Source organism: Aquarana catesbeiana, linkage group LG01, assembly GCF_042186555.1.
Source record: "Aquarana catesbeiana isolate 2022-GZ linkage group LG01, ASM4218655v1, whole genome shotgun sequence".
NCBI lineage: Eukaryota > Metazoa > Chordata > Amphibia > Anura > Ranidae > Aquarana > Aquarana catesbeiana.
Genome location: NC_133324.1, coordinates 591,997,406 through 592,014,191, shown reverse-complemented (window position 1 = coordinate 592,014,191; position 16,786 = coordinate 591,997,406). Strand labels below are relative to the sequence as shown.

Genomic DNA, 16,786 nt, shown 5'->3' with positions numbered 1-16,786 from the left:
GATATACATGTAAATCTTGTACGGAGATTTGTTTCATCTCTGTGTATCATCTGAGGCTGTTCACTTCTCTGGGTATAAGTGAGGGTTTACATTCACTTTAACTACTTCAGCCCCGGAAGATTTTCCCCCTTAATGACTAGGCCATTTTTTGCGATACGGCACTGCGTCGCTTTAACTGACAATTGCGCGGTCATGCGACGCTGTACCCAAACAAAATTTACATCCTTTTTTTTCCCACAAATAGAGCTTTCTTTTGGTGGTATTTGATCACGCAAATCGGGTTTGCCGTCCTGCTATGGCTCTTAAAGGAGCCGACGTACCAGTATGGCGCTTCGCGGGAACGAGCAGACCTGCTGCTGTAGAATGACGGCGGCTGGTCGGCAAGTGGTTAAGGTAGAACTTTAAGCTAACCGCCTAATACAAAGCTGAAATTATATATATATATATATATATATATATATATATATATATATATATATATATATACACACACACACACACAGTATCTCATAAAAAAGTACCCCTCACATTTTTGTAAATATTTTATTATATCTTTTCATGTGGCAACACTGAAGAAATGACACTTTGCTACAATGTAAAGTAGTGTACAGCTTGTATAACAGTGTAAATTTGCTGCCCCCTCCAAATAACTCAACACACAGCCATTAATGTCTAAACCGCTGGCAAAAAAAGTGAGTACACCCCTAAGTGATACTGTCCAAATTGGGCCCAAAGTGTCAATATTTTGTGTGGCCACCATTATTTTCCAGCACTGCCTTAACCCTCTTGGGAGCTTCACAGGTTGCCACTGGAGTCTTCTTCCACTCCTCCATGACGATATCACGGAGTTGGTGGATTTTAGAGACCTTGCGATCCTCCACCTTCCGTTTGAGGATGCCCCACAGATGCTCAATAGGGTTTAGGTCTGGAGACATGCTTGGCCAGCCCATCAACTTTACCCTCAGCTTCTTTAGCAAGGCAGTGGTCGTCTTGGAGGTGTGTTTGGGGTCATTATCATGTTGGAATACTGCCCTACGGCCCATTCTCCAAAGGGAGGGGATCATGCTCTGCTTCAGTATGTCACAGTACATGTTTGGCATTCATGGTTCCCTCAATGAACTGTAGCTCCCCAGTGCCGGCAGCACTCATGCAGCCCCAGACCATGACACTCCCACCACCATGCTTGACTGTAGGCAAGACACACTTGTCTTTGTACTCCTCACCTGGTTGCCACCATCTGAACAAATAAGTGCATCTTGATCTCATCAGACCACAGGACATGGTTCCAGTAATTTATGTCCTTAGTCTGCTTGTCTTCAATCTGTTTGCAAGCTTTCTTGTGTTTCATCTTTAGAAGAGGCTTCCTTCTGGGACGAAACCCATGCAGACCAATTTGATGCAGTGTGTGGTGTATGGTCTGAGCGCTGACATGCTGACCCCCCACCCCTTCAACCTCTGCAGCAATGCTGACAGCACTTATACGTCTATTTCCCAAAGACAACCTCTGGGTATGACGCTGAGCATGTGCACTCAAATTCTTTGGTCGACCATGGCTAGGCCAGTTCTGCGTGGAACCTGTCCTGTTAAACAGCTGTATGGTCTTGGCCACTGTGCTACAACTCAGAGGGTATTGGCAATCTTCTTATAGCCTAGGCCATCTTTATGTAGAGCAACAATTATTTTTTTCAGATCCTCAGGGAAGTTTTTTGCCATGAGGTGCCATGTTGAACTTCCAGTGACCAGTATGAGAGAGTGAGAGCGATAACACCAAATTTACCACACCTGCTCCCCATTCACACCTGAGACCTTGTAACACTAACGAGTCACATGACACCGGGGAGAGAAAATGGCTATTTGGGCCCAATTTGGCCATTTTCACTTATGGGTGTACTCACTTTTGTTGGCAGCATTAATAGCTGTGTTGAATTATTTTGAGGGGACAGCAAATTTACACTGTTATACAAGCTGTACACTCACTACTTTACATTGTAGCAAAGTGTCTTTTCTTCAGCGTTGTCACATGAAAAGATAAAATATTTACAAAAATGCGAGGGGTGTACTCACTTTTGTGAGATACTGTGCATATATATATATATATATATATATATATATATAATTTTTTTTTTTTTTTTTTTTAATTTTACCTGCCAAAGGATCAAAGGATTTGAAATTTTGGAAAGCCATTCTTGTGATATAAACACTTCTGCTAGTCTGGAACATCACTCTGCTACTTCTTTATTTAGCATTATGTGTTCTGGGTCAGCTACCTGCTTACTGGACAAAGATGACAACCCTGCTTCACTGCCCAGAGCAGGGGCTGGAAGTAGAAGGGTAGCAAAGGTTACATTGATAAACCAGGAACTTAAATCCCTTATATAGGAATTACGTGTGTCGCATATTTGACTGTGCAGTATAAAGGTGGGCTATACAGAAATACAAATCCTTTGTAAAGTAAAACAATAGCTATATATGTAATTAAACTGTATTTAGCGGTTTTTCTGGAGTTTCACTTTAAAACTTGATGTTAAAATTTGAAATATCTCCCTCCCAAACAGCAAAAAAAAATGTGCCATTAACAGTAGGTTTGGTAAAGTATGGACATTAGGTAGGGACATTTACAACGTAAATCTCAAGTCACTTAAGAAAAGACTTGGGCATCAGTTCCTGCAGGTGATGGGGCCAACTGTACCAAGGCGATTGCCTAGATAGGAAATTGCTTGTATATATTGGAAAAATAAGAACGTGGAATCAGAGTCAAAATTTTTATCACTGAAGCTTGAAGGAATTGTTGCTGCCCTTAAGAAACACCCCTTTACTTGGATCAGTTGATTCCAGCAGGCACCAGCCAAATTTTGATCAGTCTGTGAGCTCCCCTGCTCAAAAGACGTCAACTGAACACTGAAGGGGAAAAACTAACTATGTATGGCTATGTATTCATTTTCTGAACAATAAACTGTATATTGTAGTTTAGTAATAAGACTAATGGACATGCAGAATGTTCTCTGATATAGAAATAGAAGGGAAAATGTGAAATCTTCCAAATATTTTTTTAAAGAAAATGTTGTTTGCCAGGTTCCAGATATCGCTTTGTGAAAAACAAAAGATCATGTTAACTGAAAAGTGTCATGAACATTCATTGCAATAGGGTTGATTTACTAAAACTGGTGCAGCTCTATAGTTTGAAGCTAATTGGCTACCATGCAGAGGTGCACTAGATTTTGCACTCTCCAGTTTAGTAAATCAACCCCAATGTGATGCTCAAAACAGTCCAACACTGCTGAAATAAATTTACTGTATAGATTATAAAATTCAATTACAGTAGGTTTGTATCCACTTACAGTATTATACTAGACAGCTGCATTTTAAAATCTATTACCTATTATATACAATGAATAAAAAAAAAAAAAAAAAGAATGTTATGTTTGCATTTCAACTAATCTTGTGATCAAGGCAACAAGGTTAGGATAGTGACCTCACTTTTTTGGACTTAAAGAATATAGCTTGGTTACCTATCCAGCCCTGCAGGTGGAAGTAATCCTCTCTTTGATGACTGGATGCTGGTCCAGTCCTTGGTCTGACCATGTGATCCAAAGTAAAGAGAAGGTCACCTCTCTCCAGAATGCAAAGAATGAAAATATTTATTCCCTAAAAACCATCAAATATCAAAAAATGTTCACGATAAAATCACGATACAGACAGAGAATGGCATGGTTGACCAGTTATGACTGAGCAAAGCAATTTGTGAAACGTGTCAACCATGCCATTCTCTGTCTGTATCGTGATGTTATCGTGAATATTTTTTTATATTTGATGGTTTTTATGGAATAAATATTTTCATTCTTTGCATTCTGGAGTGCGGTGCCTTCTCTTTACTTTGTACCTATCCATCCCTGCCTAGAAAATTCAGACTGGTGGCAAACTGCACTCTGTATTGCAACAGAGACATTAAAGGCTCCTAGTGCTAAGCTTTTCTCTTCTAGTATGAGCGCTGCTGTGAACATAATTACACAAGGATGATATCTGGAAAGATTCAGGTCTCTGTACAAGTAGAAATACATTTATTGATCTTTAACAAATAAATTAACGGGCTAGTGTTTTTATACCATCTTGGAGATCAAATAAAAAGCACAGCAGGTTTAAGGATATAAAATCACTAATGCCAGTTCCTAAATGCTTACAGCTAGACCAGTAAATTATAACGATAAAATCTTAAAGCTTGCTATATCTGACAGTCACTTGGTTTAGGCAATATACAGTATATAGAAAATATTCTGGAATCCTTAATTTCCTGCCTGACACAATTTTGTTTTTAATTTCCCCTTTTTGTCTTTTACAATCTCACTGGCGTTTGCTGAATGTAGAAAGTAACAATACAGACACTTGATGCAGCATTAGACAGAATTACTGGAGGTCTGCTCATTCCATTGTGACCTTGGCTCAGGATTTTCAAATCTCCCTCTAAATATAAGCACCTTAATTTTAAAGCAAATTATAACCTGAACTACATAAGCTTTTCAAGAATCCAACAGATTTTTATGTCACCTGAAGATTGCTGTCAATATTCAAAAGTACTTTAACCCCCTTCAGTTGTCTGGATTCTTGTTCTTAGAAGACTTACATTTCGAAGCTCCTGTCAGAGATCTCTAGGGGATTAACCCCCTTAAGAAGTGATGTGGGATAAAGCACCCACAGCATATACAAGCCAATTCAATCCTCTCCATCACCCTACATATAAAGAACATGTGTCAAATACAAGGCCCACAGGCCGAATCGGGCCCGCCAGGCCATTTTATGTGGCCCTCCCACCTCCCCTGCACCCTGCGGCATTCCCACCTTGTTTCAGCAGTTGGCAGCAGAAAGGAGGATAGAACTCCTCCACCGAACCTGTGCTTCTCCGTACAGCCAATGGAAAAGCTAATTTCTCCTGCCCCATCTCAACAGCTGACAGCAGAGAAGACAGAACTCCTCCTACAGATCCTTTGCCTCTCTGTGCAGCCGCAGCACCCCCTCATCTCTGCCTCCCCTGGTTTCAGCGTTTAGCTGCTGACTCCAGCCCTCCTCTAGTCCTCCTCCAGACCCTGCACGTTCTGCTTCACAGCTCCGCCCCCAGCTTCTTTCCCACAGCAACACAAAGTGAGGGGGTGTACTGTGATGTAAGGAAGGGTGGGGGACTCAACTCCTGATGGCAGGGAGGCTCCTGACATCTGATTTAAGGGATCTGGGGGGATGTTGTGCTCTGGACATCTAGTCTTACAGATACAACTGGCCCTTTGAGGGCAACCATATTACTGATGCGGCCCGTAGTGAATTTGAGTTTGACATTCCTGATATAAAGGGATTCTATCCTACTTTATGAAAAAGGAAGAGATTAACTAAGATTGGTATTTCTCTAGAGAAGAAAGCATTTAAATCTTGGAGGAAGTGTAGTTGTTGAATTTCATATACAGAGAACTATCACCCATCTTGTATAGCTCAGTTCCCACTAAGTGTCCCTATATTTCCTGGGTCCTGTCCCGTTGCTTGTACAGTGTTGCTATATTATGTTATTTGTTTGATCTAACCAGTAGGTCTTGTTGACATGTTTTTAAGAGATGGAGCTATGTTTTAAAGGAATATAATAAATATGTATTGTTTTGGCACATTTAAAGTCCTGATCCATTTTGGGAGGAGAACAGGACTACCTGCTGCAGCTGTTTTTGGTCGCAGCTTTTTCCCTTCTTTCTTCGGTTTTCTCCTTTGTAGACATTTTACTTTTTGGGATTGTGTCACAATATGGATATTTCTAGTGTAGTGCTCTGCTCGCACACACAAAACCACACTTATTCTCTATGTTGACACCACAGAAAATCCTACACCTCCACTCATTTCTCTCCCTCTTCAGCAATGTGTGCTATGTGTGATGTGTGCTATGCACTCCCTCCACGTCTTCCTGCACATGTATATAGTGGTTGCATTGCTTCAAGCTGAACTCCAGGCAGATATAAAAGAAATAAGTTTATGAAACTGTATAATCATTAATGTAGCCTTTCTTTTAATATAGAGGAACCCTTGAAATAATTTTCATGTCTTGGGGGCTAAGTTAATAAATCTCTAGTTCGTGGTACATTTGAGCAGTCAGTAATTTATTAATATAATAATACATAAAGAATACAGCTTGTAGTGTATCTAGCATACAGTATCTGATACCCAGAGCAGATTGTTTCTCTGCTCTATAAGAAAAAAAAATTGTATCAGTAACAATCATGAAATAGAACAAATAATAATAATGGCCAAAAAAGAAACACTAACTCCCTTGTGCCCTTTATATGGATAGTCCATGGAAAAGTGCCTTCTTTTATTGGTAGTCGGTGTAGTGGTCCCATACATTGGTGGCCAGTGAAAAAAGGACACTTACATTGTTGACCATTGGGAAAACTGCCCCCTAACACACAGCTAAAGAAGATCATTGATATCAGTGGTTACTAGAAGTTAGAAACTCTCCATTGCTAAAAAAAAAAAAAACCCTTGCAACCTCTGGAGAAACCCCAGAGTTTCATAGAACCCTGTTTGAGAAACCCTGCGTTAATGCATCATTAAAATAGGATTTTTTACTTACATTTTTTTTCTCATTCGTAATTAAAGGAAGACAGTAAGAAGAAATTCATGTACAATGGGCTAGGCAGCTGACTTCAGGAGTTTGGCATCAGCAAAACAAAGCTGCAAAGACAGCCCAGCCAGTATATCCCCTCTGACTCCCAGCATGGCAATTTTTTTGTTAGTGTCCTAGGAGAACAAATGTCTTCTTTCCTCCAGATCATCTGGATCCTCTGTCCCATGAGCTGGTTTGCCATCCTGCTTCTCAGCCGAATGCTGTTTAAGCTTAGGTACTGAGAGACCGGGTTCTATCTGATTCAGTCCTAACGGGTAGAAAATCTACTTCTTGCAAATCAAACATTTAAAGCATGATTTAGAAATGTATTTTTTTCATAATCTGTATTTCCTTATTAATACAGAGAACACATAAAATAAAAAGAAGAAAACAAAGATTTTTTTTTTTTTTTTTTTTAATGCAAGCAGCGCAAGTATCTTAAACTAACTTTGTATCAGTCTCTTACAGTCTACTGTACAGGCTTTAAAGAAGAGCTCAGATGAGGGACGAAAAAGCAGCACAATGAGTTAAAGTGATACTAAAGTCTAATTTTTAACAAAAAAAATAACAAACATGTTATTCTTACCTGCTCTGCGTAGTAGTTTTGCACAGAGCAGCCCAGATCCTCCTCTTCTTTGTTCCCTCTTTGGCACTCCTGGCCCCTCCCTCCTGTTGAGTGCCCCCACAGCAAGCAGCTTGCTATGGGGACACCCGATCCGAGCTGCAGTTCCTTGTGTTCATGTAGACATGGAGCCCCGCCCCCTCTCTCCTCATTGGCTCACTGACTTTGTTTGACCAATGGTGCATCGCTGCTGTCTCAGCCAATGCTTTCTGGCAACATTGCTGGATCAAGATGGGGCTTAGGCAAGTATTAGGGGGGCTGCTGCACACAGAAGGCTTTTTATCCTAATGCATAGAATGCATTAAGATAAAAAAAACCTTCTGCCTTTGAAACCACTTTAATCAGGTGTGCTCCAGTGCAAACAGTATTTCAATAGTAGGAATAAGCATACTGACAAAGACATCAGATTAATGATTCTTTTTTTCACCATCAAGTTATAGGGTGGGGGTGGGAAAGAGATCTGTAGGAGGAAAGTGAGTGCAGCAGAGAAAGATCAGGTACTGTACTCTTCTAGACACCACCATGTTGTGGTGCAGAGCTATGGAAATCTCAAGACTGGGAAGATTGAAATACATGAACGTCTCCAAAAATTTGCAGGTAAAACCTCTCATATCTATTTCATCTGTCTAGTTAATTGCTTGCCTGGAGTTCAGCTTTCACATTGGGTCTGTGCTGCCTCTCAAAGCCTCCGCCTCTGATCTAACGTATGACTGTGAGAGGGATCCCTCCTACCATTGAGATTAAAATTTCATTTTGGACACAGCAAGGAAGGTTTGGAGCCTTTCCGAGGTTTTTATTGCTGTCTTTGCCCCGATTTCAGGATGCACTTATGAGAAATCTTTTCAAAAGGAACAGACAACAGAAATTTTTTAGAGTAAAGGTTTCCTATCCTAGTGATATCTGTATCCACAAGGACAGGGAGGAAAAAGCTCTCCAATGAAGTCACAGGCAAAAAAAAAGATTTTAATTCTTCCCATCTTTATCCAAAACCAAACGTGGCTAGAGACAGGCTTTGAAGCCCAACTTTTACTCCTTTGTTATCTCTCGCCTGAACTATTGTAACTCCCTCAACATTGGTCTACCCCTTAGCAGGCCATCCCCTCTTCATTCTATCACGAATGCTGCTGCCAGACTCACCCTCCTTACCAATCGTTCAGTGTCTGCCACACCTCTCTGCCAATCCCTCCACTGGCTTCCCACTGCCCAACAAATAAGATTCAAAACATTAACAATAACATACAAAGCCATTCACAACTCTGCCCCAAGCTACATTACCAATCTTGTCTACCCAAACCATCCCCTCTGTTTCTCCCTTAGACCTCTTGTCTCCTCCTCCCATGCTCATCTCCAGGACTTTTCCCCAGCCTCTCCCATCCTCTGGAACTCCCTACTGCAATCTGTCCAGGTATCTCCAACCCTGTCCACTTTGAGGTGATCCCTGAAAACTCATCCCTTCAGGGAAGCCTATCCAGCCTTCAGCTAACAACCGAATCTTCTATTTTTTCCCATTAGTTCTTTCCTCACAGTTATTACCTTTTGTTCCACCAGCCCCTCCCTATTAGATTGTGAGCTTGCAGGAGCAGGGCCCTCCTAACCCTCTTGTTTTGAATTGTAGTGTTGCTGTACTGTCTCCCTTTAAATTGTAAAGCACTGCACAAAGTGTTGGCATAATATAAATCTTGTGTAATAATAACAACTTCAGGAAAATGTTAAATTATTCTTTGAAGTAGGGTTGCTCCCAGGCTGCATGGGTTAATAGCTTGCTTTGTCTAGGTGAGAGGCTAAACACTTTTAGTTATCTGATTTTCTGTTCCTCAGGCAGATGGCATCCCACAGTGGACTTTCCCTTGGCATCTTTACTTCCAGTGCAGGGCTATGGGCCCTGCTTTGGTCTTGATGACGTCAAAAATGGTAGACCAGTGGAGCGTGGGGGAGAAGAAACTGCAGGGACCGATCAAGCTGCGGGGAGGAGTGGCGGATTGGGTAAGTGAATCTTCTTGTTTTATTCCCCTAGTCCAAAATAAGCACTCAACCCCTTGCAGTTCAGGCACAGCCCCTCTGCAGGAAACTATTTTATAGTTGCCCGGAGTTTGGCTTTAACTCTTCTATAACTGGCAAAATACTGAGGTCAATGTACAAGGACCCGCAGGAAAGATGACACACATTGCTTGTCAATTTTTATCATTCTGTGAATCTTACATTCATCCTACTGAAAAATTGGACCTAGCAAGAGATTTAATTTTCATGCATGCCAAGTAAATTGGAAGTGTATCAGTTACAGGTATTTATTACCCATCACACCAATCAAAGTATTCCCTGCTTATCGCTCCAGAAAGAGTGTGTCATCTTAGTCCAGAGTGCGCATCTACTGTACTTCCTAGTACTGGCTCAGGGATGACAAACATGTAAAACCTGGTGTCTGTGAAGTTCTTAGCTGTATTTATGCTTGTCTGACACAGATCAGCCCCTGCTGAGCTTCCTTGTGACTTGATACGAAGTTACAATATTGCAGTCTGATCACTGGAGGAGTGGGCACTGAAGACATTTTTCCCCTTGATTACAGTAGTGATGGCATAATGTCAGTCTAGTAAAAGCCATCGGACTAAAACTCAATAACTACTTTTAACAATAAAAGGTAGAGCTTTTCTGAACAATTGTACTGGAGCTATATATTGTCACTTGCCAAGAATTTATTCAAGCAGACTTGTAAAGTTACTAAAAGGTCAACTTTAACAAAGGTAGACTTCTGATCATTCTACAAAACCTGAATACATTTCTCTGAGAACTTCACATTGCTTCACCTATACCCCTATCTTCAGCCCTGCTTCCTCTTGTTGCCATTGCACTTCCTGACACAATGAAGCCCCATTTCCGTGTGCACAGGCACTACAAACCCTTCCGTAATATATTGCAGTTTATCGGTTCTTAGATGTAGTGGATGCATGAGTTTGCATTTTAGGCTTTTTTTTCCCCATCTGATAGTCCCATGAATAACATGTTTTTCTCTCACTGTATCTATAGAAGGAGCGGCGGATGTCACACAGGCTGGATTTCAAACATGTCTGCCTTTGTTGATCTCCTTTACATGGTGGATTGGAGGGATTAGTAATTTACACAAAAAAAATGAGGTCCGTGCAGTCTTTGCAGCTGGGAAAAAGTGACAAGAACACTGCAATTGTGGAAACATCAACACAGAAGCATACCTAGAACCTTCAGGACACTAAGGCAAAAAAAGGTGAAAGGCCCCCCAGACCCCATGGGCCCTTCCCTCCAATCCTGGTGGCAAAATGCCAGGGCCAGGTCCCATGTGCAAACTTTGCGACCCTGGTAGTTCCGCCACTGGTGTCAGTCGTTTTTTAGTTTTATTTTATTAATGTATTTTTTTTTTTTACAATTTTTATTTTTTATTTTTTTTTAAATGTTTAGGAGCACCGTTGGGGTGGCTTTAATGAAAAACAGACCTCTGATGTTTCACCTTTGAGAGAAAGCAGATTGAGAACACAGCCCTCAATCTCCTTCTCCGCAGCCTCAGCTGCACAGAATGAATGGGCAGAAATAGCTCTGTACAGAGTTTCCCTTGCATTCACAAATGAAAGAATAGTAAACACAGTTTACTATGCTTTAGTTGTGAATGGACAGAGTCAGTGATTGGTACCGATCACTGATTCTGTCCATTCAAAAAGGGAAGGGAACTGCAAATGGCATATTTACCGGCCCCTTCCCCAGCTCTCCATCCTGACACATTCCCAGCAGCAGCCAGCAGAGCAGTGGGGTGGAATGAGGGGGGCCAGGAGAGCACACAGGCGTCCAGGAGCAGCAGAAAGAAGAGGAAACAGTATAGGAGGGGCATAGGGGGTGGCATAAACAGGAACCAATCACCTCCATTCCTCCTGCAGCTGCTGAACGCCTGTGGGAAGGAGAGAAGGAGAAGCAGGATTTCAGCGGCTGCAGGAGGAAAATGGAGGGGATTGGTTCCTCTATGTGCTGCTTCCACCTCCCCTTCTATCCCAGGGTACAAGGGAGCCACCAAGACCCCAGGGAGAATGGGCTAGATCACAATTGCAACCCCTATAGTTACACCCCTGCATCAGCAGGTATTTTGTGCGCTTGCTAAAAATGTCCTTAGCATGCAGAAAAAAAAACGATTGCAGCCACACCATCTAAGGTTTGGTAAACTGCAGTATATTATATTTTAGTTTTTTTAGTTTAATGCCATTTTAATTGCATGGACTAGGACATCCATCCGATCAAGTTCTTGCTACAAATGGGCTGAGTGTTTTCCTACACTAGCAGCTGAGAAGCTCTTCCCTACCCATCAACAGCTCTCAGATGTGTTTGTTTGCATAGCATCTCCAGCGAGATGTAGTGGGAGGGAGAACATAGGAGGTTGGAATTACTAATAAATATGCTGGGAGGAGGGACTGATCAGCAAGGTTTGCATGTGAACTCTGGCTAGAATTAACAGTCAGTATTATCCCAGTAATAGAGTTGATTGAATTGTTAGTGCACATACTATGCAGAAATATATAACAGGGTCCTTGGACTTTAGTTCAAATTCTTGGCAATCAAAGATGTATTATTTCATACACAAAATAATATAATTACTATCACTAAAACAAGCACATTATTAATTATGCAAATTATAGTGTCAAGCGCAGTAAGAGGATGTATGGCTTTATGATTGAACTTTCAGAATGGGTGGAACACTGTTTTAGAATGCTGGAGAATTTCTGTCGCACCAAAATGTACCACAACTGGAAAAATACTGATCCACTAAAAGGAAAAGTGAAAGTGCTATTAGATGTAATACACTTGCCTGGTCTTTTCTATTATTCAAAGATCTTTCTGTGTAATCCAGGTTTATCAAATTTCCATGCTTCTCAACTGTCCAATACTCAAGTGCTGTCCTGCATTTGACATTCTACAAGTATTGCCTCCCCACCCCCAGCAAAATGCTCCATTTGCTTTTGCTAACTGTAGAACATACTTTGTACAGTTAGGCTGCCTTCACACCTGAGCTTTTCAAAGTCACGTGTTTTACCTCGCTTTTACCGCGATTGCGCTGTGATTTTGCTGCAATTTTGTACAGGTCACCAATGTAAAAAAGCTAAAAACGCCTGTAATCTGCCCAAAAGAAGCTCATGTTCTTTTTTGAGCTTAAAGCGTTTTTTGCTTCAGGTGACAAAACGCTCAGATGTGAACAGGTGCCAATGAAATTAATGGGATTTTGCTTGTTGGGCGTTTTTCAGGCGTTTTTTCAGGCTTTTTACGAGCATTTTATGAGCTGAAAACACTTAGGTGTAAATGCAGCCTTAAACGTGATACTAAACACACACTGTTTAATTTACATTATCCCTTCTATTTATGTATGGGGATGAAGGCACTGTAATTATTTTAATTTTAAAAAATATCTAAGTACCTTTTTCCTAATTGATGTACAAACGTCACATGACCCAGCACTTTCCCAGCCTGCCTGCAGGGAAACAAAAGCAGGAGGAGCTTCTAGTCCTCTGCTGCTGGTCACATGTTTAAAATTAAAAAACAGCCTTTTGGAGTAAAAACAAATAATTACTATCAATAAACTGTTTTAAATCATCATACAAATATATAATTTGAATCAAATCTTTATTTTTTTAACAATAACATGGTGTGGTCGGATTTCTGCCAGTCACAGGCTGTGTCTTATGCCCCGTAAACACGATCAGATTTTACGCCAACAAATGTTGGATGTGAGCTTGTTGGCTGAAAGTCCGACCATGTGTATGCTCCATCGAACATTTGTTGCTGGACTTTCCGCCAACAAATGTTGGCTAGCAGGTTCTCAAATTTTCCACCAACAAAACTATGTTGTCAGAATTTCCGATCATGTGTACACAAGTCCGATGCACAAAAGTTCATGCGTGCTCGGAATTAAGCAGGAGGAGCTGCACTGGCTATTGAACTTCCTTTTTCTCGTCTCGTCGCACGTCACCACGTTCCCACGCTCATAATTGTTGGCCAACATTTGTGTGATCGTGTGTATGCAAGACAAGTTGGAGCCAACAACTTTCTAACAAAATTCCACAGTTTTGTTGTTGGAAAGTCCGATCGCGTGTACGGGGCATTAGAATAACAGGGAGGAGAAGCCTCCATCAATCAAGATGTAATATCCAACCCCCATTGTTTTTAGCCATTTAGTGGGCATGGGAAGTGGAGTGAGGGAGTGGGTTGGTATTTACCACTGTGTATACACCAACATGTGTGGCCCTATAGTCACAAGGGCTGCTCAGATGTGGTAGGGAGGAAATTCTGAGGATAGAAAATACACTGAAAACTAAGCATGTACAGAAGCTGCCAACACTGCTCTACAACATCCCTAACTGCATTGGAGGCATAATCAAAAGGGGGGATAGAGAACAGCAGGATCAACCAGGATTTTTGCAGAAAATAGAAAACGAATCTCATAGTGATGGAGTGAGTATGAACAGCATGTAATACATCATTTATAGATAGTTTTTTTATGATGTAGGTTTACTGACACTTTAAGGTTGCTTTATTAGATATGGCTATATCCAGTGGCTGGAGGTTTTTTTTTGTTTGTTTGTTTTTATTAAAAGGTAAAATAAATGACATGACATGAGAAAGACACGATAATTTTCCACTGCAGATTCTAAGACAGCAATGGCAATGGCTGCTTGGTGTATTTAGTGACAATTAAGACGCACACTTTTTTCAGAGTTCCTCTAATTAGAAAGATGCAGGCCATACTGCTCTCCATTGGTATACAATGTCTTGAATTAAATGGAGGTGTTTCTTTCACAGTGGATTTTAAAATTATATTTGATCAATTAGTTACACCCCTCAATATCTCAGATGGGGGGGACTTTTGCTACTTACAATAATAAATATGTATGGCGTAATGTATTTTAGCTTAACAATGCAGAAAATTCTTCAGAATTTCAAATGAACAAGGTCACTGCACTGACACTCAATTACGTCACAGCATCACCAATATTATCTTTACAGCAATTGCAGCAAGGTAGTGAGGCTTTGCACAGTGACGGTGGGCATCAGCAGCAGCACATCACTGGCTTGCCTAGGCCCAACTTTTCATCTATTCCATGTGGACGCCATAGCTCAAATGTCCACTGAGCTAACCATTGTAGTGTATATGGCCAATAACCCTACTCATTATGAATACAATCTGACTTACATTATTAGTTTAAACAAACTGATACAAATATATTTTAATACTGGAACAAGTAATTAAGACTGGATTATAGAATATTATATAAACACCTAATATATGATCATTATACACTATGTACATGTGCAAATGTTCAGGCATAAACGACACAATGATCTATGTCATGCAGTACAACTGAAAAACGACTGTATAGTAAAACTGACCTTGAGAAGCCCTCGGGGAAAATCACTGCCTTCATTCACCCCTTGGAGATTGGCAATGAATTCCTGACAGCTCATTTTCTTTCCAATATTCTGAAAGATAGAAGGTCAGGTATTACAATGATATATTTGCTCCTACCTGCATTAATTAAAAAAGACACCTGCCATGTGGTGTTAAACTCATGCGACTGATGAGGTTTTCTGATTCCTCACAACAAATGCTTTCAAAAACAAAAAATGAATGCTGTTAACCAAACAATCACCATGCAAAAAGACAACTGTATTATTAAAAGCACAGTGCATCAATGACTAAACACACTTTAGTGCGGTCACAACCATAAATAAATTAAATAAAATATAAAATTTGATAAATATACAACTTTACACAAAAAATACGTCTAAAATCCCAAAGATGTGGAATCTAAAAGAATATCAAATATGTGCTTAAAAAATCCTCCAGCAATAAATAGTTCAACAAATGAATAATAACTTAATGAGTGATAACCAACAGCAACTGCTAAAGTCAGATAGTATGTGCAATCCATGAAAAGTGCCACTATTAATCCTTTTATACTCAACAGTGAATAATCCAATAAAAGGTGAAAAAAACCTCAGTGGTAACCAGTAGCAAACAATTAAATAAAACAATATATGCAATCATTAAAAAAAAATGTCAGTTTTGATCACAGTGATAGTGATAGTAGAAACCAGACTTACTGAAACAGATGTGACTATCTGTGTTGGTGAGTCGTCTCAAGGAAGTGGGGAGCACATTGTAGTACAATGCAGCATCCTTTTGACATCAAGTTAAGTTGCTTCCGAGATCATTTTGAATTCACTGAAGGTGCATGTGACCTTATTCAGCTACTTTTTACATTCCCATAGTTCTGAATTCAACAAAAGCCTGATGACACAGGTCTTATTCCATACCTGGTCAATCCCTGTAGAAAAGCAAAACCACTGTTGTAGCTTCCGCTACTACAGTGATACTTCCTGTCTTCCAGGTCCCGTGCCAAGTGGCTGCCCTACTGCAAAGTAAAGTAGACGGTCATATGACTTTTTGCCTGCCAATTTCCAATCCAATGTCCAATAAGACTGCTTCTGTAGCAAGTTAGGACACTCTCATTGGACAATGGTTGGAGGTTGGTAGAGCTTAGCCAGGAATTCAAGCAAATTCAGGTACCAATAACAAAGTGAGTCCAAGAGAAGCACATTGAGGAGAGTGCTCTGGTTAATAAAGGTAATATTAGGCATTGTGTGAAGCCTTCTCTAAGGCAGGACTTTTATTATCAGCACTGTAAAGTAAAGCACAGGTTCATGTAAAACCCATAAAAACTAGTCTACATTACACTGCTTGCTCTAAGAGTTGGCACCAATATAAATTAACAGACCCTATTATATGATGTGATGGTTGCTCTGAAAAAGACAAATGACCTGTCCTTGACTAATCAAACCTTTGCCTGTGATAAATCCTTACATATATTTATGCACCATGACATCTGCCAAATACTATAACTAGTGTCTAGAAAGAACATCAAATATAAAATGTGATTAAGCACAACAATAAAGTATGGCTATGTTGGCATCTTGGTGTGCAAGGGGTTTGGCTTAAAGAGCAGCATTAATGTACATAATCAGGCATCTAGACTTACAGGGGTTTATTTACCTGTACTAAAGTTGGAGAATGCAAAATCAGGCTCACCTTTGCATAGAAACCAATCATCTTCCTGGTTTTATTGCTAAAGCTTAATTGAACAAGCTGAGGTTAGAAGCCGATTGGTTTCTATGCAGAAGTGAGTCTGATTTTGCACTCTCCAGCTTTAGTACATAAACCCCCATACTGTCCATCGTAAGACACTGGTTGTTACAAAAATCTGAAATCTGGAGGATTTGAGGATAGATTAAGGCCCAGTTTACACGATTACAATGTGGTAATGCATGGTAACGTGTATTGGTGCAGAGCCACAACATTTAGAATGACACTTTGCCAATATATGTGCATTACAATGCATTGTGGTGTAGAGCATTACAGAAAATAGTACCTGCACCTTTTCTGGTGTGTTTTGGTGCATTGGACAACCAATTTAAATTAACACGTGCTGCGAGTACATGAGTGCTGTGAGTGCACGTGTGTGTTAAGTACCCGTGTA

General features: G+C 40.4%; 1 protein-coding gene across 6 annotated transcripts in view; it reads right to left on the bottom strand.

Annotated features, from left to right (window-relative positions):
- PSD3 (pleckstrin and Sec7 domain containing 3) overlaps positions 1 to 16,786 on the bottom strand; it is an 864,447-nt gene that overhangs the window by 384,131 nt on the left and 463,530 nt on the right. For 5 of the 6 annotated variants that reach the window (XM_073598204.1, XM_073598214.1, XM_073598223.1 and 2 more), the window contains one exon: positions 14,640 to 14,730. In XM_073598204.1, the coding sequence (XP_073454305.1) occupies positions 14,640 to 14,730 (91 nt within the window). The remainder of the gene's footprint in view (positions 1 to 14,639; positions 14,731 to 16,786) is intronic. The other variant, XM_073598198.1, reaches the window with a different exon arrangement.